Source organism: Parambassis ranga, chromosome 5 (genome assembly GCF_900634625.1).
Source record: "Parambassis ranga chromosome 5, fParRan2.1, whole genome shotgun sequence".
In the NCBI taxonomy this organism is placed as follows: domain Eukaryota; kingdom Metazoa; phylum Chordata; class Actinopteri; family Ambassidae; genus Parambassis; species Parambassis ranga.
This window is the reverse complement of record NC_041026.1, coordinates 17,584,435-17,611,146: the sequence shown is the minus strand read 5'-3', so window position 1 is coordinate 17,611,146 and position 26,712 is coordinate 17,584,435. Positions and strand designations below refer to the sequence as shown.

At 42.1% G+C, this 26,712-nt stretch overlaps 1 protein-coding gene across 2 annotated transcripts in view; it reads right to left on the bottom strand.

Moving 5' to 3' along the window:
* cacna2d2a (calcium channel, voltage-dependent, alpha 2/delta subunit 2a) overlaps nt 1-26,712 on the bottom strand; it is a 124,905-nt gene that overhangs the window by 7,990 nt on the left and 90,203 nt on the right. For both annotated transcript variants that reach the window (XM_028405418.1, XM_028405419.1), the window contains 16 exons: nt 16,363-16,413; nt 16,040-16,139; nt 14,785-14,946; nt 13,744-13,854; nt 12,748-12,826; nt 9,686-9,735; nt 7,471-7,560; nt 7,077-7,145; nt 6,477-6,551; nt 5,944-6,018; nt 5,744-5,815; nt 5,501-5,572; nt 5,268-5,329; nt 3,813-3,889; nt 933-993; nt 371-468 (listed from right to left, as the gene is read on the bottom strand). In XM_028405418.1, the coding sequence (XP_028261219.1) occupies nt 371-468; nt 933-993; nt 3,813-3,889; nt 5,268-5,329; nt 5,501-5,572; nt 5,744-5,815; nt 5,944-6,018; nt 6,477-6,551; nt 7,077-7,145; nt 7,471-7,560; nt 9,686-9,735; nt 12,748-12,826; nt 13,744-13,854; nt 14,785-14,946; nt 16,040-16,139; nt 16,363-16,413 (1,304 nt within the window). The remainder of the gene's footprint in view (nt 1-370; nt 469-932; nt 994-3,812; nt 3,890-5,267; nt 5,330-5,500; nt 5,573-5,743; nt 5,816-5,943; nt 6,019-6,476; nt 6,552-7,076; nt 7,146-7,470; nt 7,561-9,685; nt 9,736-12,747; nt 12,827-13,743; nt 13,855-14,784; nt 14,947-16,039; nt 16,140-16,362; nt 16,414-26,712) is intronic.

Here is a 26,712-nt window from a genome sequence, read left to right as displayed (position 1 = left end):
AGATGGTATCAGACATGAGTACATCTAGAGAGAAAAGTCTGGCCATGCTAACAGCTGCAACCCCGTTAAAGCTGGTAATGTGTAATAATACATTCTGTAACAATGTAAGGCAAACACAAACTCTCTTTAAAAAAATGTCAAATGACTGTAATGAATATTTCCTGGCACAAGAAGGATAAAAAGTTGCTTGTCCCTGGCCATTGACCAACATTTATACAGGAAAAAGGTGGGAACACTCATGTGGTATGTTTGAATATTATTTAGAGGAAATATAACAGTGGATGTTTGGAAAACATCTATGGACTGAATATCCCCAAAAGTTCCATCTTGACCCAATGAATGTGTGTGAGTGAGATTAAATCAAACTCACATTGTTTGGAGTCTGGTGTCACCTTCTCCATAAGAGCAATGAAGTTGAGCAGGAACTCAGTGTTGTTGTTGGACAGTTCCAGATCATTGCAGTACTCCCTGAGGACCAGAGAGGACATATTAGAACAGAGGTAAAAACAATCTCCTCACTGATTACACTCTGCCTCACATATAGGGGGACACTGGACAAGATGAGGATGCAGGAAGACACAAAGTGCTTGGTGCTATTGAGTGGGAACATGCATGTCTCTAGGCTTAAAATGATGATACTGATGTAAACTGTATAACTAAATCTATATGTTTGTGCAATTTAAACATGCAGCAACACAGCAGCAGCAGGCAAATAAACACAATAAAAGGTCTCAATGAATTTATATTTTTCTGCGTGTGCAAGCAAGAGAACAAACAATTACAAACTGTGCAACTTAACATAACAGCAACAACAACAACAAAAAGCAGGAGACTTAAAATGTGGAGCAAAAACAAAATGTATGTTGTGCATTAAAAGGATGAGAGGACAAGATCAAGATCGCCATCAGACCAGCATTCATGCACAGGGCTACCTGGGAGCAATGAATACATGTCCTTCAGACTCAAAACTGTTTGGCAGCAGTGATTCAAAATCTGCAACAGAAATGGGAAAATTATCCGGGAAGAGCAGTGGGCAGAGCAGCAGTGGGGGAGTTGTGGGTAAACAGCAGCTGTTCTTCAGAGGTGCAGGGACGCAGAAGGGAGTTTACCATAGCAACATTGAGGTATCATGAGAACACTAGCGTTAGCCAATATGGTGCCTAAAAATGAAACCTGACTCTTAATGGACGACCGCTTTAGTTTCACAAGCACTCATACCTTTTGTTTTGCTTTTTGTTTTTTTGTCAACAAACATTTCCGGATTATTCCAGGATTTCATCTGACATGTTTTGGACATCTGAGAACTGACTTGACAGACGTGATTTGTCAGGAAGGAAGTTCTCAGACAGATTAACCACAATGAGTGCTTAAAGATCAGGCAGGCATCAACATGGCCAACTATTGCAGGGGGAGGTGGGTGAAGGTCCTGATGAAACTGGTCACCCCTCAGACTGGCAGCGGATAGGACTCATAGAGAGACACATAATCAGAGGAAATGCATAGCATTGTGAAGGGCATTTTAAAGGGCAACTTTAGTTCATCTATCACAGACAGAACAGGGACACAAGATATCAAGCATCATTAAAGCCTCAGCTGGTGAGTATGCGATGAATCCAACATGTCAATGTCTCATTTAATCATCACCTGGAACTGTACAAAAGAGGAATTAGATATTCATTTAGACAGCTAAAATAGAGTGCCCAGGTAGTTTTCCGCCCACAATGCCATGCACATCCAGGGTCATGTTTACTGAGGAGGTTTTGGGCCATGCCCCTGGCAGTCTGAGGGGTGAGGAGGGAGGGAGACAAGCTGATGGAGACAGGGAGTACAGAGGGACGACATAGGAGTCCGGTGCCGTGCCGAGCAGCACCCTGACACCTGACGACATGGGAGGACCTGGGTGGGCAGCTCAGCCCTGTAGGGTCAGTCTGCACGCTGCAAGGCTTCCAGCTATAGACAATCTAACTAACAAACAACAGCTGTTAGACAAATACTGTAAATCTACAGCTACATTCCACAGAGAGATTCACTTGTTATAGCTAATGTGTCAAATGCACAAAAAAATGGATTTTTAAAAATATCAATTAAATAACTAAACCTGAGCCCTAATGTGATAAATAATTAAGCTGTTTATTGAATGACACTGTAGTAAAAGATTGAGATAGAGAGAAGAGAGAAAAGGAGAAATGAAAAGAGAAGGAATGGAGGAAAAGAGAGAAATATGGTGAAAGAAAAAGAGAAAGAGACAGGAGCCAGACACAAGTTGTTTGGAGATATCAACAGAAGGAAAAGAGAAAAGGGACAAGTTTCAACAGAAAACATGAATATCTGACTTCCTTGGGTGTCTTATTTGTTATTTTTTTTTCTTCTGGAGCAGCAGATATATGGGAGGGAGGTAAGGTTGAGGATTGGAGGAGCCATTGTGAGAAATGTGGGATCTGAGCTGCGGCAAGAGGGTGGAGGAGGAAGAGGGATAAAAAGAGGAAGAGGAGGAAGGAAAAAAAGAGGAAAAAGGGAAGGAAATCCTGAAGGCAACACGGGCAGGAAACAGAGGCAAGCAGGCTGGGACAGGTGAGGGGAGGGAGGAGGAAGGGAGGAGGACGGAAGGTGAGGGAGGGAAGAGGAGGAGGAAGCGGTAGGGAGTAAAAGGTAAGAGGTAGGGAACGTGGACCAATATGGAGTATACTTGCCCTTGGAGTATGGGACTGTGTGGATCCGTCAGAGAAGGAGTGAGCAAGAAAAGAAACAGGGGATTGGGTGGGAAGGGGGGATCACAGACAATATTTTATTCAATTACTGTTTGAATAAAAATATTGTGTTCTTGAAAGAAAGAATCAAAGTCAAACAAGACAAGAGAGAAAAAAAGAACTAAAGAGCAAACATCTTATTTGCAAGAGCAAACGAGGAAACGGAAAACCAACAGAAGGTAAAAACTAATCCAGGAAAAGAACAAAACACACACTTAAGACGAAACCAGGAACTGTAAGAAATAACCATTGCAGAACAAAAACAAAAGAATAAACAAATGCACAAGGAAAAGAGGGGACTAACAGGGTCTGGACAAAGAAAGAATGAGAGAGACAACACGTGTCCCTGTTCAGACCCACAAAAAAAAACCCAAACTCCCACAACTGACAAGCCAGTATCCCATGTGGGAGTTTATCTGTTGAATGATTCCAAAGCTGAGAAACATCTCACACAGTCGAACAGAAACAAAATAAAATGAAAAAAAAAGATTTACACACATAACAGAAAAAAATTCCCCAAATCATAAAACTCATCAGAAGGAGTGAAAAGCATGCGTGTTTTCACAGTTTTTCATAACATCAAATACTTTGAACACAGATGCTTCAGAATCATTACTTGGTGGAGAAGAGGCGAGAGCATTTGGCAAAAAAAATAATAGCACAAAGGTCACCATTATTTTCACCTGAGTAACACAGTAAAACCACAGCTTTCACCTTTCTGTCAGTTCAGTTATTTTTTTCTTCAGCCAGTGTGAAGAAAAAACATCACCATTTTACAGCACAGCATGAAGACAGGAGGGAACAGGGGCAGAGGAGGAGTCGGGGGACTCAGGTAGTATGATCCTGCCTATCAGAGAGCATCTAGAGAGAGAGAGAGGGGAGGAGGAGGAGGAGGGGCGGGGCAGGAGACTCCGCTCGTACACTCGCTATGATGATGTTGGAGACCCGCGATAAAAGAACTGAATAAGAGCGTAAGGTCATTCAGGAAAGAGAAGAGAGAGCGAGAGAGAGAGAGAGAGGCGACAGAGCATGGAGGATGCTGGGTAAACCTTTGGGGGTACTTACACTGCACCTGAAGGATCTGGTCACTTAGGTTGGCCTTGATGTGGTTCTCACTATATGTGGGAAGTACCAAACCTAGACTGAAGTGACAAGGCAGACGCAGAAAATGAGAAACATTATCCAAACAAACATTAAAGAAACAGTGGAGAACCTCTGCCTCCCCCTTCTGGAAGCGAGAGTAACTACACAAAGACTGCTGACGTGCATATAACCCACAGATGAGGGGATCACAGAATGGGGTGTAACAACAAGACTATCTGTGGCTCAGCTGCTAAAATTACAGCTCATAATACCACTGGTATTGGGGTAAGTCATCTGACAGACATAACATGTCCTTTAAATAAGAATGACTAGTAAGATACCACTGATATGACTTTTCCACAGGACAGTGGAGCAAGAAGAAAGACTTCTGAGGCCAGACATGGATGCACACTGCCTGGAAATTTGAGTTATTTGGTAGCTTGCATTTGTCTGACAATGGCCTGATATGCTTAATTAGCGCTGTGATTAGCACTGTGTGAATTACAGAGATTGAATGCCTGTAGCTTCACCACATACAAGCAAAGGATATAGCTGTTTCTCACTGGTTGTATTTCCTTCTGAAACAGGATGTTGAGGCCAATTTGTGTGAGAAATCAATGGATTAGCTGATAGCAGTCCACAGTGTTAAACCTGCTTGTTGCTTACTGTGTGTGCCTTTTGGCATTGAGCAGGTACAATTGATACATCTCAGTGTTTTTGCTAAAAACAGCTGCCGGCTGCAGCTACAAAGAACACCTGTGAGAGCAGTGAGAGTGGACCAACGTGGCAAAGGTGCTGAAAAAAAACCCAAAATAGCTCAGCAAAGCTGGGGGGGGGGGGGGTACTGCAGAGTGAGCAAAGTCTGTTACTATGGCTGATACCCATCACATCTCTTAGTCACTGGTGCCAAGCAAAACTACAACATAAGTCATTAAGAAGGGTTATTGCCACAATAAACAATATCTGTTTCATAAGGCTAATGTAGATTTAGAGAAACATTACAGAACAGAGACAAATGTGATTTTAAAACAAAACAGCAATTTCTCTTTGAGTTGATGTGTGTGCAGTGACAGCCAGGTCCAGGCACACTGCCAGCATATTTAAAAAAACACAAATGAGGCATTTGTAGGACTAGTGAATCTCATTGAACTGTTATTTGCAAAGTGTTGCTTGAAGGAATAAATGTCATTATGATGCAACCTCAAATGTTCGACCAATATTTCAGATTAATAAAACCAGGCAATTAATTTGTGCTCAGAGTACTGCTGAGGATTCTTATGAGAGAAAAAAAATATTTAATTTGGGTCATTTAGATGAAGTATCTAATGCAAATCAGAAAGGTAGAGCCTCAAATATAAACAGTGCACTTCACTCACAGCCTCTTTTGGTCTTTTGCTCTCAGGGTCAGGAGATGCATGTTTAAATGTTCAAACCTACCTGTAATCTGTGCCCTCCACAGGTGTCCATGTGTATGTGCGCATGGCTTCATCAATGTACCTCTGTAAAAGACCATGATAACAAACCCGGTCACATCCTCAGCACATATCTCTTCCCATAATTAGAGGAAAACAACTGATACTAAACATACTGAGTGATTCAGATTCATTACAACACCATTCAGGAAGGTGCTACTTTGGATCATGATTGAGACTCATATATTGATGACTTGCCTCATCAACTGACTTAATGAGCGTCTTGATTTTCCTTTGCCCTGATTTGCCATCAATCATCTGTCGACGGATCTAAAATGCCAAAGAGAGAGAGAGAGAGAGAGAGAGAGAGAGAGAGAGAGAGAGAGGTTGCAGCTTGCTAATGCATACTGATACACCAACAACAAATGATAAATAAAAACATTACATGTTAACATATATTAAAACACAGCTGTCAGGGTGTTTCTGTGTGGTTGTTTCTACCTCCTCCTTGTTGTTATCCTCCAGTTCTGCATCCAGAAAGTCCAGAGTGACGGGCTCCCTGAAGTTAATGATCTGAAGAGAGACATGGCAGATCGAGATGGAGGGGATAGAGTTTGAACAGCAGTCAGCAAAACAAATGTCTAAATTTAGCTTTAGTATGACAAGCAGAAAACTCTTAAGATGCTGGAGAGGGTCCATACCTTAGGTCGGAGGTTGGGATGCAGCAGGACATAACCATTTGGGTCGGTGGCAAAGGTGTAGCCATTAGCTCCGAGCTGTATGAGGATGGAGAAATGAGGGAGTCATATTTAACACATAGTTCAGCATGTCATCTCTGTAAATCCAGAGACGTACTTTAGATGCCATCATCGCTTGTACTGTAAACCATGAATATAATTTTCTTAGAGAGTGAATGAGATTTCAGTTGAGGACACATTTTCAGACACTCGAATAAACAGAATCGCTGTGTGAGCTGTTCTAGTTTGACACCCAGACAAAGTTTCACTCCTCCATTGGTCAGATGTGTGTGGGAGACCTTCATCTTCCAAAGTTACAGAGATAGTGTGAGTGAGCAACATTATTTTTCTCACATAGCATTATGTTTGCTGCAGGATATACTGTATTGTACTGTAATAACCATTACTGCCAAAAAGGCTAAGGGGTTTATTATGGTTATATGTGAAACATACATGAAAATGACATTGCAGTGAAAGTGAGTGGACACTGTGCTCACTCTGTATGTTGGTGTCTTCTTTTTGATTTCGTGGATGGCAACATCCACTCCCATGACTCCCAGAATGAGCTGGTTCTGTGTGAAAGGGGACACAAAGTAGTCATTAGTATTTTATCCACAGAACCCTGCTGGCATCAGCGAATCAGACGGAGCTAGTAACTGCACTGACAGCCATCTCTATGCCATCTCTGACTTATCACCCTGTGTTTAATCTGATTAGCCCATATTTTCACAGACTATCTTTAACTGAGTCAGTTAGCTGCAGCATCACTGCTTTGAGCCTGTGTGATAAGCTCAGAGTAAACACTTTGGTCATGGATATTCAAAGCCGGATGCATCTGTGCTCTGTGGATCCTGGTAGATACTACAGATGAGTTGTTGTGATGTCTGTTTTCACCTCAGGGGGGAGGTGTTGCCCAGATGAGCGGCAGCTGGGCGGATGCCATTATAAATTATGGATGATGGTCAAGAACAAGAGACTCAAAGTAAATCCTGAATCTGTTCTGTGCTTATGACCTCTTCCACTTGAATGACAAAACACAGTTTATTTTGGATAATGAACGTTTGGCTATTCAAGCTCCATATCTTGCTTGTACCTACCTGAGAGCTCACGGTGTCAGCAGTGAGGTTGAAGACCGGCATCGTCCCAGTGATGACAAGGCCCAAACCCTAAAAATATAATAAAAATACAGCATTAGTTCACTATTGTATTTTCAAATGTTTTGTAATCTATAAAGCTATACTAAGGAGCTGTTTCATGTTAATGAGTTAATTAAGCCTATCAGCACCAATTTTTAAATGTGACATCTGTGGTCACATTCCTGCCCCGGCACTCTGAGCTGAAGAGGCGACTAACGGTAGCCATGGAGACAGAGTGTGATACAACAACTACGGTGAAATGGTGAAGACTCTGATTGAAAAAGCTAAGAAGGATCAATGTTTCTTGTATTTCAGATGAGGAAGAAACTCAGTGATTAGAGGCAGAATTGCTCACCAGAGCATCCTGGTAGACATTTGTCCACAGCACTTGTTTGGCTTTAGGCCCCGCCAGCACCATAGGACGGCCCAGGACATCCAGGTACTCCTGCAACAACACATGAAAAACACAAAAGCCACTATGACCTACCATGATAAACACACATAATCAAACAGACATTTATGTACCAGTTGTTAAAAAGCAGAGAACCTTCCACTGTTCATCTGTCATAAAACTACATGACCCTGACCAGCCTCGTCTCTATCACCACATAAACCAGCGGGCCTCCAGCAACAGAATCCCGGTCCTGCCGTGCCATAAAGCCTGCGGTCCTGAGCCACTCAAGGCCGTTTTTCATCATTATGAAGGAGCTATTAAAAACACATTAGGGGTGTCAACGGCACGACGTGCAAACACGCCGTTCTCCCAGAGGCTCTACTGTCAACGGCAGCACTGTGAAAATGTCCCACAGTGATAGTGAATAGAGGTGAGGGGTTAAGTCTACTGGTAATATATCATATTCTTTTGTTCTCAGGAGCCACCACATACTACAGCTGAGATTTCTTTTTTGTAAACAACCTATTGATCCGTGTCATTTGTGGAGATTGTCTGTAATTGGTAAAATTATTGAGTGAGTGACCTTGTGACATAGGAAGGAAATGTATGCAGGCAGGATGATAGGAGTCAACGCCTTCAGTGTCTTGTTATTTTTAAGACCAGAGACAGAAAATGTATTCCCTAATTTAAGTAAGAGTGCATACTCCTGCCAACATCTACAGCAGCTCCACATTTACTCTCATTCTAATAAAGGCAAGCAGTAAAAACAGCATCAGATCCTCTGGGGATAAATGTTAATTCAAAAAAAGCATAAGCAGTTCTTGCATAATGACAAATTTGCATCCGTTTAAGCAGCAAAAATAGAGAATGTTATCACAAATGCCCGACCCTTGCCACCATCTATCCTCCATACACAAAAAGGGCTGCCCTGTATGAACACTCCGCTATTTGAGTATTACGCCTTTGACCCGTTTGTTTTCCATCGTCTGAACAGTGAGGTGCTGACAGGCGTAACCTATTCTATTATTAGCTCAATAAAAGTCTACTTTAATGCGCCACAGGGAGATATTCCATCAGGACAGTGACAGCCAGACCTTTTCACGGGATATAGGGGGAATTTTCCGCCTGGCTAGAACAATCTAGGAAACATAAAAAGTCAGCAACCAGAGATATGTGGTGGAACGGAAGCACAGCCACAGAGGACTGGGCGGCATCATTGCATGTTGATTAAACGCTATCGTCTTTCCTGAGTATCATGACAACCGTGATCATCTAGAGCCCAACATCCAAACTGATGTTTGGGCTCTTACTGAAGCTCCACTGATCTTGAAGACAAAAAAAAGTTCAGTCACATGCATCTTAAAAAGTACTCCTCCATGACTCCAGATGCTACATATAACAATTTTCTTGCCATCTGTAGTCCATCTGTTATTTGGATGTTGCCATCTTATTCAAGCGAGACTATGTGATGAGTGTGTGATATTGAAGGGCAGAGTACGGTTAAATAACATAAGGCCCCAATGTGTCTTCTGGGCTTATACACAGAGAGCTGTAGTCACCCACCTTCAGAAAACCTATTAGAGTAAGTGGCAGTTCTCAGAATATAAATATGCCAGAGTTAATGGAACAGCTGACAGTCTATTCTGGGGCCTGATCGCTTAGTGGGGTGAGGGGGGAGGAGGTAAAAAGGAGGGGAGATAGGAGAAGGAGGAGGGGTGGGCACTAGCTCCCCCCGCCAACACCGCACCTCAAATAACTGAGTCAATTTCTACAGCTGGAATGAGGTTATCCCAAGGGCCTCTCGAAGCTCGCAGTGCCTCCAGCAAATGTGTATGTGTGTGCTTGGAGGAGTCAGATCCATGGGTGTGTGAGGAACCTCAGGTGTGTGTGTGTATGTGTGTAAAAGGGAGAGAGAAAACATCTAAAAACCTTTACTTTGCTTCCAGATACATTCTCATATTTGTTATCGTTTCATCTAAACTTCTGTCACTTCCAATCTGTAGACACCCAGCTGTGCTGCTGCTTTGTTATGGAACACTTAAAGCTACATCCACATCCTGTGTTTATCATCAGAGCACGCATGAGGGGGGAGTAGTACACTGGCTTTTTGATTTAAATGGTCAGTTTTGTGTATTCATAAAGATATATTGTACACACTTCATACTGTATATCTTACCTGGGTGTTGATCCTGATGGCTCCAATAGATGGAATTTCAAAGTAGTAACCTGAAAATTAAAAGGAGAGAATCAATACACCGCTTCACCTAGCATCCAGCCTGCTTCGTGCTGCATGCCTGTGTCACACTGTGCCAACAGTTTTAAGAATAAACACTGTCACACTGAAATGATCCATTTGCAGATTGGAGTCTGATCTCCTCATGTTATTAGGTACATGTAACACTCTCATCTCCAGCTGATGATGTTGGGCTACGCAGGGCTTGTGGCCACTGACTCCGCCACAGTCATGCTGCAGGATGTAAATGTGGAGGCTCATTGGGAATGCTGAGCCCCAGGCACTGCTGCTGCTGATTAGGAACGGAGGAGAATGACCGACTGGGTCAATAACCACGCCACTCCGCAAGTTATTAACACCACGAGTGTTTATACAAAGAGGCGAGAAATGGAGGCAGCCTCCTTAGAATGTTAAGAGGCAGAGATAACTTTCATTATTTTTGATACATTATACACTTTATTTTCCCCTCAGAGGCCACTGTTGAAATGTGCCTTCCCTGTCTCATTCATTAGCACATGAGAAGATGCAGATCCATACACATCTCTGCACTCTATGGCACACACACACAACCAATTCAGAGCTATCAGTTTTTTTCAGAGCTGTTGCCGGCCCCCGTGCTTCTGGCTGTACCAGTGAGGTGGCTTTCGGTGGTTACAGAGAAACACACAACCAGAGATGAAGAGAGGAAGTAACTGTAGTAAAACCTCCTCTGTGCTCTGCAGGTTAACAACAGAGATCTGCAGTGTGAAGATCTGTTATTAACTTTATCAATAAGCCATTTTCTTTATCAAACACATTACTATTTTTTTTACCTAAAATGTTATTGTCCTTGTCCTGTCATTTTGAAGACAAATACAGTTAAAATTCAGTTGTTTTTGTGATTTATGTGCTTTCTACACAAAAGTGTTTTTTTTATTTTCCCAAAACGACATTCCACAAGCAGCACTGAGATTTCATATTGAATTTTATATTTATTTACCTTTTGTTTCATAGCCTTAGTCTTTGCGAACTTAACATATGTAATATTCTTAAATGTTTATTTTGCTCTTGCTATTATTTACTTATAATGATTATCCTTCGTATTTATTGGTACTGTATACTATTGTTCATCAGACTTTTGGCTCAGTACACATCTGAGTGTTGCTACTGTAACACAGACGTGTGACAATAAAGGATAATCTTATGTATGAATATATGATGCGTCAATACGCAGTATACATTTCCCAGCATGCACTGTTTTCTTTTCTTATTCAGACTTTTACTGACAAAATGTGTAAACTGAAGTTTACCCAGTAAATATGTGCAGCTCACTTCATGGTGTAACAGATTTTTCGGCTGTTGTTGATGGCCATCGTGAATTTTAAAAGATTTTATTTCTAGCTTTGGATTAAAAAGACATATTTTATGTAAAGGTATTAGGATCAGCATTTGCTGCCTTTCTCCTCCACTTCACCTGTTTTTATGAAGATAACTTTCTTTTCTATTTTGGATTTCATAGGAGAGCATGGAGAAACGGTCTCATTGTCCTCAGAGTCACAGAGAGGTTACTTTCTTCTTAGGATGAGATTGCAGCTCAAGTGAGACAGCAGCTAGCATCTCCAAGTGGCCCAGTTGTGTGTGTTTCGTTGCTCATGTGAGTGTGTGAATGTTATGGGTGAAGGGTTAGGGCCTGGAAGTGTCAGGGAGCTGGCTCTGCTGGAGTGAGATACCAAATAAGTAATAAGCAGTGAAGATAGGAGAGGACAGCTCCTGCTCCTGAGACTGCTGTGTCAACACCATTGTCTTATGCTGGCATAGACTTTAGTACCATGGTAATCACTACAGTCATGAACAGCAGAGAGCATGTTGGCACAGAGGCATAATCCTGGACTTTCCCCTGCCTGACAGGGAGATGGCATGTTAATCATCCTGTCTACAGACTCCTCCTGCTAATTAATAACAACTTCTGGGGAGATACTTCTGAAGCTCTCAGCTCCACTGGCAATAAGTTCATCAACAGACAGTAAAGCCTTCATACAGGAGCAGCTTCAGATAAACTGCAACAACATGAAATCAAATCACAAAAGACGGAAAGCGAAGTGCATCTGGATGAAAAAAAAATAAAGACTGTGCTCACAGAGTGATTTAAATGAGTCCAGATCCAGCAGCTAACTGAAAGACCAGCTGAGTCACATGCATGTTGGTCAGGGCTGCCTGTTAGCTGGGCTGCAGACCGATTCACCACCACAGGAAGAAAGTTACATTATATTTTATCTTATTTAATATTTTCCATATCTGCCTTTATTTCTGCTGACAGATTTGATCCTCCTGGCCATAGATGATGCCAGTCTTGTACAAATCTGCAGAGAGATGTTCTGACATTCTTTAGAGATAATTCTGTTCAGCTGCTTACTGCTGGGGGGGTTTGATGCTCTACCTGCAATTTTAAAATACTCCAGAGGTGTGTGGTTGGATTCTAGTCAGGGGGCATTTTTCTGTGGCTGTCGCAGGGTGTCACTGTTATATTAGACGTCCTCTCCTCCTGTCTTTACTTCTATACAAATATCTGCACATTCCCATCTCTGTGCTTTATGGTAGCCTTGGGAGCTTTACATCTAGACCAGACAAATGTGTATAGTTGGATTTATGATGAACATGAACAGCATTAATGATTCTTTCTTTCATTTTGTATCTGTATCTAAACACTGATAACTTTTTAATGGCAAAGTTTTCAGACTCTTTCTTTTAGCTAATTGTACATCTGCTTACAAGGCATTAAGCCTCTCAAACAAATGAACAGACTGCACCTGCATGGTGCGTGATGAGTGTTCTCAAGAACAAATGCAACCTGTTCCGATTGTTCCTGATTAAACTTTAAACATCCCACTTTAGAGTGACTTCAGGAAATGAATACTACTATATTCTACTATACTAGCAGAATGCTAAACTACTTTAACATCACCTTGTTCTCTATTGTTCAGATGTGTACAGAGGATAGAAGATAGAGGACATATTTATCCACATACCTTTATTGGCACATGCTATCCACTGCAGAGGGGTGACATCATAATTATGCTGGCCAACAGAGAAGGTGAAAACACGGACCTGATTAAAGAAGACGAAAAACATTACTTTCTCTACAACTTTCTCTAAAGACATTATAGCAAAGACAAACTATACAGAGTTCTGATCTAATTATCCTACCAGTCAACCCAGAACTATCTCCAACACAAGACTGCATTGATAGACTTGTTAATGTGCAGATTATTCCCATGTGACAGCAGCTGTGATGAAGGATCAGGATGAAAATTACCAGAATTAATATGTCCAAGAGTTTCAATCGAGGAAGCTGGACCCAATGATTTTCCCTTTCGCCACTCCCCCGAGTGGCTTCATCAGGTCTGCCACTTGGGGGAGTGGCAAAAAAAAAAAAAAGAAAAAAAAAAGTCCTAGTGCTTCGATATAAACTCTTGGACATGACTATGACCTGGATGAAAGAAATCACTGGAAGAAAACACCGGAATTAATACTTCTGAGGCCGTGGACTAGGGGAATGAATGAGTGGAACAAATACACAAACTATCTGCTGGCTGTGATACTATAAGCTTTGATGATAAAGTGGCTAATTAGTCAGCAGGTCAGAGCTGTTAACACCAGCAGCTAAACAACAAAAGAGACAGCAGAGGATGAAAAGAAGCTGACAGAAAGAGAAAGAAAGAAAGCTGCAGAAAGAGATGAAACAAAGACAAAAAAATAAATAAAACAAAAGCACAGCCAAAACTGAAGTAAAAAAAAGCTTGGAGAGGACCTTCAGTGCACAGATTGGATTGTTTGGCATGTCTCACAGCCTAACTAACACAACTGCCTGTGCTATAATGAGACAGTGTCAGCAGAAAACAGAGGAGACAGGGAGGGAAAGAGGGGACTCCTAAGACAGAGAGAGAAGTTTTTTTCAACATACATGATCTCTGGAACTGGCAAAGCCAAGTCGATGAATAGATAACAGCCTCACAGAGCCTTACCGTTTTGTTGGGCCAGTTGTATTTCTCAAAGATTTCCTGGGCTCGATCCTCCCCGCCATCTGTAAACATCATTATCATCTTATTGCAGTTGGCCCTTGGGGCACTGGTCTCCTGTGGCACACGGAGAGACGAGGGAGGAGGAAGAAAGGAGAGATACAGTTTTAAAAAAAACTCAGGGACATCTCACCCCCAAATTTGCATCGTTTGGACATCATGAGGTTATTACACTAATGTTTTTTTTCTCTTTATCTACAACTTTCACTCTAATCCACTCTCAACTTTCAATCTTGGTATTTCTTTGTGCATTTAGAGGTTTCTATGTTGGAAGCCTCTCCTATGTTACAACAGTTTCAGCATGCATCTCAGGTATGCAGCGTTCTTCTGGAAATATATGTTGAAAAGTCTTTTTCCAGTGCTTTCTCAGTGCCCCCCACCCTCCTGCACGGCAGTTGCCATTGATATTCAGGCCAGCGGCATGTCAATCTGACAAGATTCTAATAAAGATAAATAATACTGCGACAATTACATATTTTTATTGTGCTTCTGCCACCAATCATGGCAAAAAGTCGGCTACAGACAGCGATTAAAGGGGGCTTTTTATTTCTCATTCTGTCGGCAAAGGGGAAGCTGGTGGGGCACTTGGCTCTATGCCTCCAAGCCCACCAGAGGAATATAAAGTGTCTGTGGCTGATCTCCTCTAGGCTGCGCTCATCAATCATCCCATCAGAGCCCATTAGGGTGGCAGCCTCCTAAAATACACAGCAGCATACGGAGCTGAGGCAGCACCTGTGTCGAGTGCACGTGGACGCCTGCTGCTGACAGACCTCACCACTGTGCCTGGCTGCTGCAAAGGCTAGCGTCACTCCATCGCAGCGGCAGTTATAATCCGACCTACCTTCAGCAATGATGGTGCTCTGGAAATGTCTTATGCATAACCTGAGACAGCCACTGTCAGCGCTGTGTTGTCACTACACATTCAGGTTTAGTAATTGGATTAGACTGACAGGATGTTTTACAACATGCAAAGTCCTGTTGACTTACATTGAGGAGCTGCTCAAAGGCAAAAGTAAAGCCGGACTTGTAGTCTGTGGTTCCTTTGGCTTGCATGTGCATGACTGCCTCCTTGAAGATTTTCTTGTTGCGGACATTGGCTTGGACCAAAGTCCTGAAGCATGGAACGACCGCATCGGCCTTCTCATTGAACTAGAGAGGGAGACAAAATGAAAACACACAGGGATGGTGGTACATGTAATCTGTATATACTTTTGTAAGGCTTTCTGCATCATGTGCATGTTCACGGCGGCAGGATGTGGACGTGGGTGTGTGCAGATGTAAGCTGCCCTGCTACTCTCTTGCTGGCAGTAAACACTGGTAATTACAACTTTCCACACAAAGAACAGGTGCACCTGAAACACCAGTGCAATACACTAAATGGAAACCCAGCCAAGGTAATATCATCTGTCTCATCTCATCCACCAAATTAGCCTGAAAAACCGCTGTGTATTTGCAGGTGTGCACGTATGTATGCATGTGTGTGTGGAGTGTATGTTTCTGCTTGTGCACAGCGTCTCCACATGATTACAATATTAGGATGTGTAATAGCAAGTTTCAAATGTTGTTTTGTTCTTGAAGGTCAGCTTCAGAATCTGCTGACATTTTCAAGTTAGACAGATGTAAAACATTGTGTGAAAAAAGCTGACATTTCTCATGCATTGCTGCTGTCTAATATTTAAACTGGCAGTTTTAGGAGGCACATATTCAATACTCATCATTGTTAAAACATTAAATACAGCGGCTGTGTGACAAGAACAGCATCACCTAGCTACAACAAATTAATACATAAAACAGCCATAAATACATGCACTGCATTGATACAAAATATTATTATATTCAGGTTTTAGTAAGCCACAACTTTCTTTACAGGGGTGAAAATCAGATGCGTTCCCACCCAGATTACCATGCTCATTTTTTTGCTCTTAGAGCTGGGATTTAGAGGCATACAGTGGCTAAGAGCGATGGATTATGAGGGATTACAGAAGTGAGTCTACAAACACAGCCACCACACCAAGCTAGTGGACGTTTTTATGTGTGTGTGTGAGGGAGTGTGTGTTATCTGTCCGGCAGTGTAGAATAATGTTAATATTCCCCTACACATTAGTCCTAATAGAAACTTGGTAATCAGCAGAGCGTGAAAGAGGACGGGCACAATCCAACATGGACAGCTGGGATGGTGGAAGAGTGAAAACACTGTGATGGTGGAAGTTTTTGTGTCATCAGTCTGCAAACTTTCACTCACCCGGGCCACATTCACGTAATCGTCATCTGACAGAGTGTCCAGCATCTCCACGACAGAGGTCTTCATGAGCTTCAGAGTGAGGCCGCTGACACTTCCACTCCTGCAAGGGAAAAGCAAGGCTCAATAATCTCACATAGGATTTATCTGACACTGTGACTCCTTGTTTGTTTTGGATTAGTGTGCTTAGACTAAGATTAGAAGATGATGCACTCTCTCTAACTTTAGCCTTCCCTCAGACCAACAGGTGGCACTAGCGGCCTTTGAAGGAAACACACAGTCCAGCCAGGGGGGGAAAACGTTGAAAAGAAGAGTGAGATACTCACACATCCACAATGATGACCATGTCCTTTGGAGACGACGCACCTTGGATATACCTGTACAAAAGACACAAAGAATGGGCTTTAATTGCTTCTCGTAATCTCTGAAAATTGCAGTAAAGAAAGAAGAAGTCACAATGAGCTGAGCCATGATAGTATGAGGCAACCATGGCTGAGCCCACTTAAGCTACAGAATACTGAAAAAGGCTTATGTGCTTAGAAGAGTTAATAAGTTGTTATATACTTCAGTGTTGGCTTCAGCTACTGTTGGCTGACTTCAACACAGATAGGGCTCTTTACTGAATAACAATGCCTACTCTAAATAATTACTGCATGAGCCAAAGTAATTACTAGTTTATGGTCTGAGTGTATAATAACACATTTAGTACAATGGCCTGCACTGATCTGTGCAACCCCCAGAACACACAACACAACACTGCAGAAATGCCCCTTTAAAAAGACGTGTAATGACTCTAAAAGGCGTGAAGAATGAAAACATCTTTTATACTTTTATCAACAGAGGACTGCTACAATTATTAATCAGGACCGACAGCTCAATAACTATTTTTTTAACAGGAGACACTACAACACTCTAAATATTTATCTTTGATCCTAATTTGAGTAGCTGTCCCTGCTCTGTCATTACTGATACTAATAATTTATGTTGTCACATTGCATGAAAAAAGTTACAATTAACAGTCGTTAGAGATAAATGTTGTTATCCCTGTTAAAATATAAAACATACAACATGAATAACATGAATAATAATAATTAAAAATCTGTACTGCTGTTTCTATACATTATTGAATAGCCATCAAAGGGAAAATATATTACACATAATAAATGTAAATTATCTGGTCTCCACCTGCTAAGCATGCTAATATTTAATACTATGGTAATAATGCTGATCTGCAGTCAGCAATTAAACAAAGTAGCTCACTAGCTAGTAGCCTTACCAGCAACTAAACAAGCTTCAAATCAGTAAACAGGACCGACAGAAAATTAAATTTTAAGGATGTCTTTAGACTATCATATTGAAATTGTAAATATTTAAGCTGTAATTAAATCACATCGTTATATTTTCTAAATTGTTACATGTATATTAGTAATAATTATGTGAATAATAAAGAACATAAAAAACATAAACATTCTATTATTGTTTATTAAATTGTGACAACATACAAAAGACCTATTAGATTAGATTTTTTTCACACTATGGTGTCTCATTTGCTCCAACATGCTGTATATTTAGTCACTTGAATTTTATATAAACCTGTCAAGGAGCAGCTTGAGTAATGTTGACCTGTGCTGTGCGAAGCCGGCGCTGAGCTAAGTGCTGTCAGTAAAATAAGATAGCTGATGTTCCGTTCTTTTGATGACTCATCAGTTGGGCGTCAAACACATTATTTACACTGGCGGTCCCTTTGTCGGGGGGAAGTACAAGCTGCTTAAGACCATTGTGCTTCAGTGGCAAAGCGTCTCTTAAAATAGGACCGTGTGTGTTTGTTTGTGTGTGATGGCAGCATACTGTAGGCCCACATGGCTGAGGCAGCACTGAACTAGCTGGCCACTACTCGTGTCTTGGAAGTGGTGCTCGCATTAACTTCTGTCCACTGGTGATAGAGGATGACATACAGAGGGAAATCAAAAACCCCCCTTGGTCTCTTCCAGTGGCAATTAAATTCACATTTACCACTGATACAAAGAGAGTTGAGATTGATGGACATTACAGGCTTTTCTAAAGGCTACAGGGAGAGGGGAGGGGGCTTTAAGATGTGAATACTAGTTTGACATTCTGTGGAGTGAGCAGGCAAGCAGTTAGCAGCCGTCTTAGGTAGCGGCAGAGTAATCATCAGGGGTCTCTTTCTGCTGATTATCAGCCATTCCGTTGAGTATGGAGAGAAGCCAGCTGCCTGTGGGCCAGAGAGGCTCTTTTCTTATGCTCAGCCAAGCTGATATGGACGTAGAACTGTGGAGCCCCGGTAGGCTTCGCCAGTACTCCCACAAGTCTCAGTGCGCCCACTCCCTGGCAGTCACTACTCCAACCTGCACAGTGACCCCTGACTCCTGTTAAAGTGACATCCCTCAGCACACTGCCTGGACTGTTACAATCGCACCCCCCAAACCCCAGATGGAACGGTACACAGCACTGCCTCACAAGGGCTCGATTAACTGAGCATGCCCATTATGAACATGAGCAAAATGTGTGTGTGTGAAAGAGAAGGAGGAGGGAGAATCCAATTATTTTCAATAATAAAGAATGCCACATCAAAGGTAGAACTTCCTCAGCTCTCCACAACTGTGTGGTGTATGTAATCAGGTCTGGAACCATGAGGCATATTGGCATGCATGACTTTTATCAATTTAATTACTGAAATCTTAATTTGAGGCAGTGAGAGGAAGAGGAGGGGAGAGCTGAGACTCCACACAGCGGGGTTTGCTTTCTTTTGAGTGGATGGGCTTTATGAAAGAGCTCATCGATGCAGGACCGAAATCTCGGGCAGAATGTGGCCCACGTCTCCACTCCCTCGGGGCTCATGGACGGAGACACCCCGTCTCGAGATTGAACGAGGGTCATTTGGTGATGGCTGATGCCCACAGACCAACTGCAGGATTTCATTAACTTCTCTGGTCAGTCTATTTCTCATAGAAGAGAATAGTCCTTTAATGGGACTTCAAGTTATTTTGCAGGGGCTAAATGTTAATTATAAGGCAATCTAGACTTCTATTACTCAGTCATTATAGGTCATCTTCGGCTACACCAATGTAAAATCTTCACAATAGCAAACTGTGCTGGCTTTGGCCCTAAAATATGCTGAGAAAATATTACTTTCAAGCAGATCATTTCTCTCTGGCTGTGAAAGAGGCAGCATTGATCAGCAGTAATGGGCTTTAAGAAGAATGTGTGAGGAGTGATGGAGTACGGGAAGAGTAACACATGAGCCAGGATAGCGTCACTCAACACTGGAGCTATAGTGCTGCCATGGCTGATCTTCCACACAGATTGTCTTGGTGTATCAGCACCCCTCTCTTTCTCTGGCTTTCCATTGCCTGAAGTACAATTGAATTTTCTCTATGCCTCTGAGCAGAGAACATCAGGATCAGAGAGAGCGGGATGATGTCAAGGATTTTCAGTCTCAGGGCTGATATGCCGTTCTACGGTTCTGACAGATTCAAATCATGAATTGAGGCCAGTATCAGTGTATAATTCTCCACATTTTGACTCATGAATCCAGATGTGTTGTTTCTGCATGGATTCCAGTCAGTAATTACCTCTCAGCTTCTGCCCACTGATGCCATTCTTTCCCTGTCATTACCCAGTCTCGTGCGTGCCAAGGCCAGGTGACAAGCAGATGGGCCTGGCTGGTGCTGAACAGAGCCCTGTCGCCCATTCTGCCCCCCTCCCTCCCTGTGACAAAACCGTCAGCCAGCAGACACACCAGCTCAGCCTATGACTTCTGTCACACTGAAAGCTATGGTCAATATCTTAGCACTGACACAGAACCATCAAAGCTATGACGAGTGTATTTTTTTCATATTTTGATTTTGCATGATGACATATCAGATGTGGTTTATTCTGTAAACAGCTCATTAGAAGCGATAAACTAGTGTGAGAGCTCCTATTCTGAATCCAGCTCATCATCAACAACCGGCCACAACTTAATTCAGTTTGTTTACACCCATCCATCACAGTGTGATCTCAACAGTCATAGCGCTCCAGTGATAATTAGAGTACATGTTCAAATACAAGTATTAACAACAGCAGTCAAGGTTCCTAGGTGACAGGAGTTAGCCTTCGTGACAGGTAGCGACACAAAAGGCCTCTATAGGCCAGACCGTGCCGTTTAACAACGTCTGCAATATACCTCAACCACACCTTTGTAGACTGCACCTATGAGAGATGTAACTCTTCAATTGAGACCCAGACACTGAATGATTATGATGAAGAAAAAAAGTTTTTAGTGTTTCAGTTCCTGGTAATTGACAATTACAGAGAGGAAAATGGACCAGAGCTGCCTCCAGGACTGCTGATTTGACCTAATCCTGACTACCAAGTCAAAGCAGGAGCTCAGAAGTCACCACTTTCTGATTAAAGTAGAAAAATAACTGTGCCAGGTCTTCTAAAAGTGACTCTTACCTTAGGCTGTAAAATCATTTATATATAAACTCACACCTTCAGTGCTTTTTTAGAGAGAAGTCACTAAAGTTACTGTAATTTAGAAATTAAACATTGCGTCTTCTGTTACATTTGGTATTAAAAAATTGGTAATTAAGCAAAGCCCTTTAAGAAATCATGATGTACTTCAAACACAAGAGACATCTAAAAGCACATGAACATGCAATTTCTGATGTTCCAGTGACCGCTTAACGCTATCTTTCCTTTGAGATATATATTAAGAAAATAAATCGAAGAGGGAGCAGTAGTGTACGCCCATAAAATATACCTGAAAGATATAGTAGATCATGTATGCCCCGATATAAACCCGGTCCCACCGTCACAAATCTATGTGTGTGACGACATGTACAGTCAAGATAAAGTCTGATTTGTGTGCGCGGCAGACATGTGCTCTTTACACTGAGGTGGAACGAGCATGAGAAGATTAAAGCAGCAACATTCACGGCCGCACCACACAACGCCACCAACACCCCCCCCCCCCCACTCGTAAATCTAAAAAGAAATGCATTATACAAGCAATGAACACAATGACATATTCTGCGTCGTGGTGATTGTGTTTCGCTCCTTTTGTAGCAGTCTGCTAAAAGAGTCTCATTGGAATTCATGAAATAGTTTTATCATGGCACGACGCTGTAAAAATCAATACATTAACTGTGCCGGGGGGCTAACTCTCTCAGGAGATTGTGTTTCTGCACCCTGACCCTTTCAACAAAGTGCTGCGCATTACATTTAAATTGGAGGAATTATCTACAACGCACATTTCAGAAACATGCAACAGATATGTGTCACGTGATGCACGGAGCGGCCGGTGCTGCGGTGAAGTGTGCATACTGCAGTGTTGGTGTTGTGTGCATTGGCAGCTGTCCACCTGTGTGCTGATGTTTAAGGCTACATTGTACAGTGCTTATAGATACTGAGTGGGATGTACAGTGTGTATATATATATATATATGTAATATATATTGTGTGTTGTGTCTTTGTTGACACAGCGATGTGTGAATTGTCCTTACAGTGAACGCTCTGATATGCATGCATCATATACAGTAGATGTGAGTTGAGTTACCAATGAATAATGTATGTATGTGTATGCATGTGTCCGTGTGTGTGTGTGTGTGTGTGTGGATTTGTGTTGTGCTGATGGGCTTATTATTTTATGGACTGCTGCTCTCTTAGTGCTCCTGTGGATGTGGCAGGCGAATAAAGATTGAATTAAGATAAAAATATAGGAGGACGGCACCCAGAGAGCCTGCAGGAGAAAGAGATGTTGTCTGCCGTTTATTTATTCCTCTCTCTGTTGATTATTGGAAGATAACGATTCACATTACCATATTTTCGGTTATGCCTTTGCGATTTTTTTTTTTTTACAGTCCAAATTTTCTACCACATTTCTTTTTGGAAAAATGAAAATGAGTTAGTCCTCCACATTGGAATACATTGGCATCAATTAGTAATAGAGCAGTATTTTTTTAGTGCCCTCTTTTAAGAATGTGCTGGTCATATCATTCTCATGCTTTTTTAATAACCTATCATATGTACAGGACCTGTCAGCTTGTACCTAAGATAATCTAGCACAGGCTTATCAGCATTTCTCTATATGGTTTACTATGTGAGGTAAATGGAATCTTTTAAGATCACAATGACAAACGTACACAGATCCACCTGGCTAGGCTTCAAGTTCCGTGCTATAAAAGGTGGCAAACATGACGTATACAAAACCCTGCTAAAACTGCTACTAGCTAGATCTACTCAGTTAAAGCTAATATGATTGACAGATGATGCATCTGATCAGCATCGATCAGATGTGTTCTGCCGGTTTGGCAAAGGTACGTATGTCTAACAGAAATTCTTGTCACAACACAAAAATGTCAATTTTTGAGAGAAAATTAGCCTGATGAATATATGCTGGCGGGTGTTATGTTTTTACAATGCTGTTGTCATGGAGACAACCCCCACATGCAGTGTGGCAACGCTTTTTTTGATGGAGCACTCCCCAGTGTAGTACTTAGTCTGTCACTGTTAGAGACAGGACAAAAAGAGGCCTGCATCCTTTCATCTAGGCTCAAACTGAAATGTCATTTTTTTGTTCTCATTGGGACTAACACGTAGTAAATCTGCCTTCACCTTCAGCAACAATGACTTTTTTTTGCCTCAGCTTCCACCTGTGGTGAGGTGAGGGGAATGAAAGCCGGAGGTAAAGCTCAGGGCTGTAGATACTGGGAATGGTATTTTGGGGGAGCCTGAGCTCCGAGGATTGACCAGCAGTCATAATATTTATAAAGAGGCTAGATTGACTTTTTTGAAAAAATCAATATGTGATATAGGCTACATGCTGTTATGAACCTGGGTGGTAATAGGATCTTTGCAACGCTTGGCTAACAGGTCTCCATGTCTGTCTCTGGTTATTTTTCTCCTCACCCTTTCATCTTCTCCCCCTCTGCCTCACTTCCCTCGATAACACGAACAGACATTAAAATAGACAAATGTTAATAATTAATGTCAGAGCAATTGGAGACAATTAAGTGTGTTGACTGCACCATTAATTTTCTTGGGGGCCATTGGTGGGTGAGCATAAGGGGAGAAAGTGTCCATCTGTGCAGTGAGGCGGTCCTCCGATTATTTTTTTTCCCCCTTAGAGGACCACCTGGAGGGCTTTGGCCAGGTTGGACAATCCACTATTGATTGCTCCCAGTAACACTAGAGGTCTGTTACACACTGGCCTCCACATCTACTCTGCTTAGAAAATCCTGTATGTGACTATGAGACTCTTCTTAGAGACTGTGCCAGTGTAAATGCTGCTGAGGTATGTTCTTGCGATTAGATCTGTGTATTCCACTCCCCTTACTGCTATTTGTGAAGATGTGGTATCTGGACTATCAGCCAATGTGATCTAATGTATCTGTGTGGGGGAAATCTAGTAAATATGTAGGAGGATGTGGCAGATGTGCTTATCTGTTTTACACTATTAACTGTAAATGTATTTGAAAATCTTTTCTGTACTTTTCTTCCCAATCCCAAAATTGTGTTTTTTTTCTCCCTAAGAGAATATAGTGGACTTTGAAGCTTTGTGGAAGCTGGCAACAAAAAAGAAGAACATCACTCTTGGCTAGACGGTGAATGTTTGCTTCCACATTTGTGATGATAAAGAGCCACGCCCTCCTAGACCAAACCATTCAAAGGATCCAGCTTCTGAATTTGAGACAGATATTTTCTCCACAAACATGTCTTGAACTGTGGTATTTACTTTACAAAGACAGAACAAATCAGCTACAGTGTAAGTACACTTCCATCCATTAACTTTCTAAACCGCTCAGCCCATCAGGGTTGTGGCAGCCACAGTTGACGGCCAGTGACGGCCAGACAGCTCTTCCTTGGGATCAGCCTTGTGGTCTGTATCATGGTGGACATGGTTAGTACACCTCCTATCCAGATGCCCAAACTACCTCAACTGGCTCCTCTCAATGTGGAGAAATAGTGACACTACCCTGAGCCCAGTCAACCTGCACAGAAATCATATTTCTGCTGCTTGTATTCACAATTTTATTCTTTTGGTCATTACCCATAATTCATGAGCACAGGTTAGAGGTAGGGACAGACTATATAGTACATTGAGAGTGTCGCCTTCTGGCTCAGCCCTCTCCTTTGCCACCAGATTCCAGCTGCATCGTACTCAAACTGTTCAATTACACTTCAAAATACTTTAATGCTACAAGGACACATCAGTTGGGTTTATCCAAGCGTCTACACACCTTGTGTGAATGCTCATATTGATATTTGTGCCACTGTCTGCATGACGGATGCCACTATCTAAATGCTGTCACATAAGCAGGCACAGCCGGCTTACCTAACGGCAGCAGACTGTTTTTGTAACGTGTGTGATTGGCCAACCTCTCCAGAGAATGTCTGCTAGGGAGACAGCATGTTAGACTATAATCACACAAGTCTGACCTGACATATCATGACACTCCCTGCCATGGCCCCGCCACTCAGCACGGCTGGGCACAAGTTGCTAAGCAACAGGCGACAGGAACGTCTAAGACTCCAACATGAGGGGAAAGCTCGACAGAAATGACAGTGACAAACATGGAGGACCAGGGGGGTGACAAGGTGTTCCTCTGCGGAGAAATACACCTCTCCCTCTGTCTATAACCTTGTCACACATGCTGCTGCCGCTCAGCAGTGCCCCTTATCCTTCTCATCCTCTGTTCCTTTCTGTCTCCTGGATGACTTCCCCAGTCACAACATGTGTAAGAGAATTAAACTCTGTGTACTTGGGCTACTGCTCTGACAGATCAGAGACAGGATCAGTACTTTCACTTGTTTCTGCATGTTTTTACATGTTTATTGTGTCACTTAATGTGACAGTGCAGCACCAGGGAGATGTTTTCCTGGAGATAACTTAATTAAATTGTCAGGGAGCACCTTGTTAGTCTGATGGTTGTAGATACACTGAGGTGTTATGTAATCACTTTTACATTATAGGGCACAAGCTGTGATCTGTGTGCATTCATTTTTGCCCTTTTTACACTCAAATTAGCATCTCTATGCAGTTTTTTTCCCCCAAACACAACTAAACAACAAGTGTCTCCTTTCACACAGCCAGGAGATGAGTTAGAAAAAGTAAATGTAGCATGTAGACTGATTACATTATAAGGGCAGATGTTCTAAACGTGCACCATGATGGGAGCGGGAACTGTAGCTACAGCATTAGGCCTCACTCTTATTGTCTTTAGGTTGTTGTCTTCGTCCAACAATCACTGAACTGAAACCAAAAACAGAAGTGACACAGGCTTTGACGCTGCAGGGAATCACCATGCGGCCTTAAGTCAGATCAAACAGCTATGCAAAAATACCAACAAACAAACACATGCACACTAGGAGAACCAGTAACTGTAAACACACACTATAACCCACTCAAAAAGTCTCTTTGTGTGTTTATGCTGAGGAATATGTATTTTCCTGGTATGTTATGGCAGCCATTTTTACAATAACTAACCTCAGTCAGTGCTGAATGTGACTGGAAACTGCAGAGAAAATACTACAATGACCCAAAGCCAGATCTCAGTGGGTATGTTTGGGGGGCGTGTAAAAGTGTTTAACAGTCTATCTGAATTTATCTTTAAATTCGCCCATAAATAAAAACACAAAAACCCAGAAAGCTGGAAAAACCTGTTACTCTAATGTATTTGTTTTTATGTATTTATTTCTGCATGCCTTTTCACGAGTGGATTGAGATTGAAGTACTTTAATTTCCATCTTTTTATGGATGAATAAATTGAATGTTGAATAGATCTTTAAATTCTACTTGCACATTAAAGAAGTGACATTTTCCATTTAAATTACTTCTGAAGGTGTCACGACTTCCCGTTTGTGATCTTGAGTTTCATACACACTGTAACACAACGGAAAAGGTGTTGTTTGCTTGTCCACTGCCCCTGAGCTTGACGACTACATCTGCCAGCCTGGCCTGACCTCAAACAGCCATTCAGGTTGAGCTTGGACGGAGACAGAGATGGAAAATGGGGTCAGGTCTAATCAACATTGCTGTCATGATTATGTCCAGTTCACTCCAACCTGTAACCAGGCAACAGATAGGGCTGCCTCAAAGCCGATGTGACAGTGGCAGGTAGATTGAAAGTCAAACTCTCTAGACAGGAAGCCTGGGTTGAAGAGGATGTTTGGCCCAATGCAGCCTAGTTCTGTCCAGCCCGTCACTCTGTACAGGTGTCAATTGTTGCACAGGTGAAAGTGGACACTTCGCATTAGCCCCTATCTTAAAACAGTGTATATTATCACTTACAGAGATAAAAACAGGGCAGGAGAACATTTTGATCCCATTCCATTAAACAATAACCTTTTCAAGCTCCAAGCTGGAGGGAGCAAGACGAGAAAACACTTCAGCAGAATCCCAATACTGGCTGGATTTAAGAGGCAAAACCTTTGCACACAAGGCTCTCTAATGTGCAGACAAGCCTTAAGCCAGGAAAATTCTCTTTTACACAAAGAATATGTCAGAAGTATTTTTACAGCTGCCTTGATACAGAGGAGGATGTTCTGTGGAGAATATGTTAGTAATGCAGCAAAGAAAGATTCAAGGAATAAATTAAAGCAGCTTTATTTTGTTTGTTTGCTGCTGCAAATGTGCAATGTTTGTCTGCTAAGACTAACACAGACCCCTTTGCT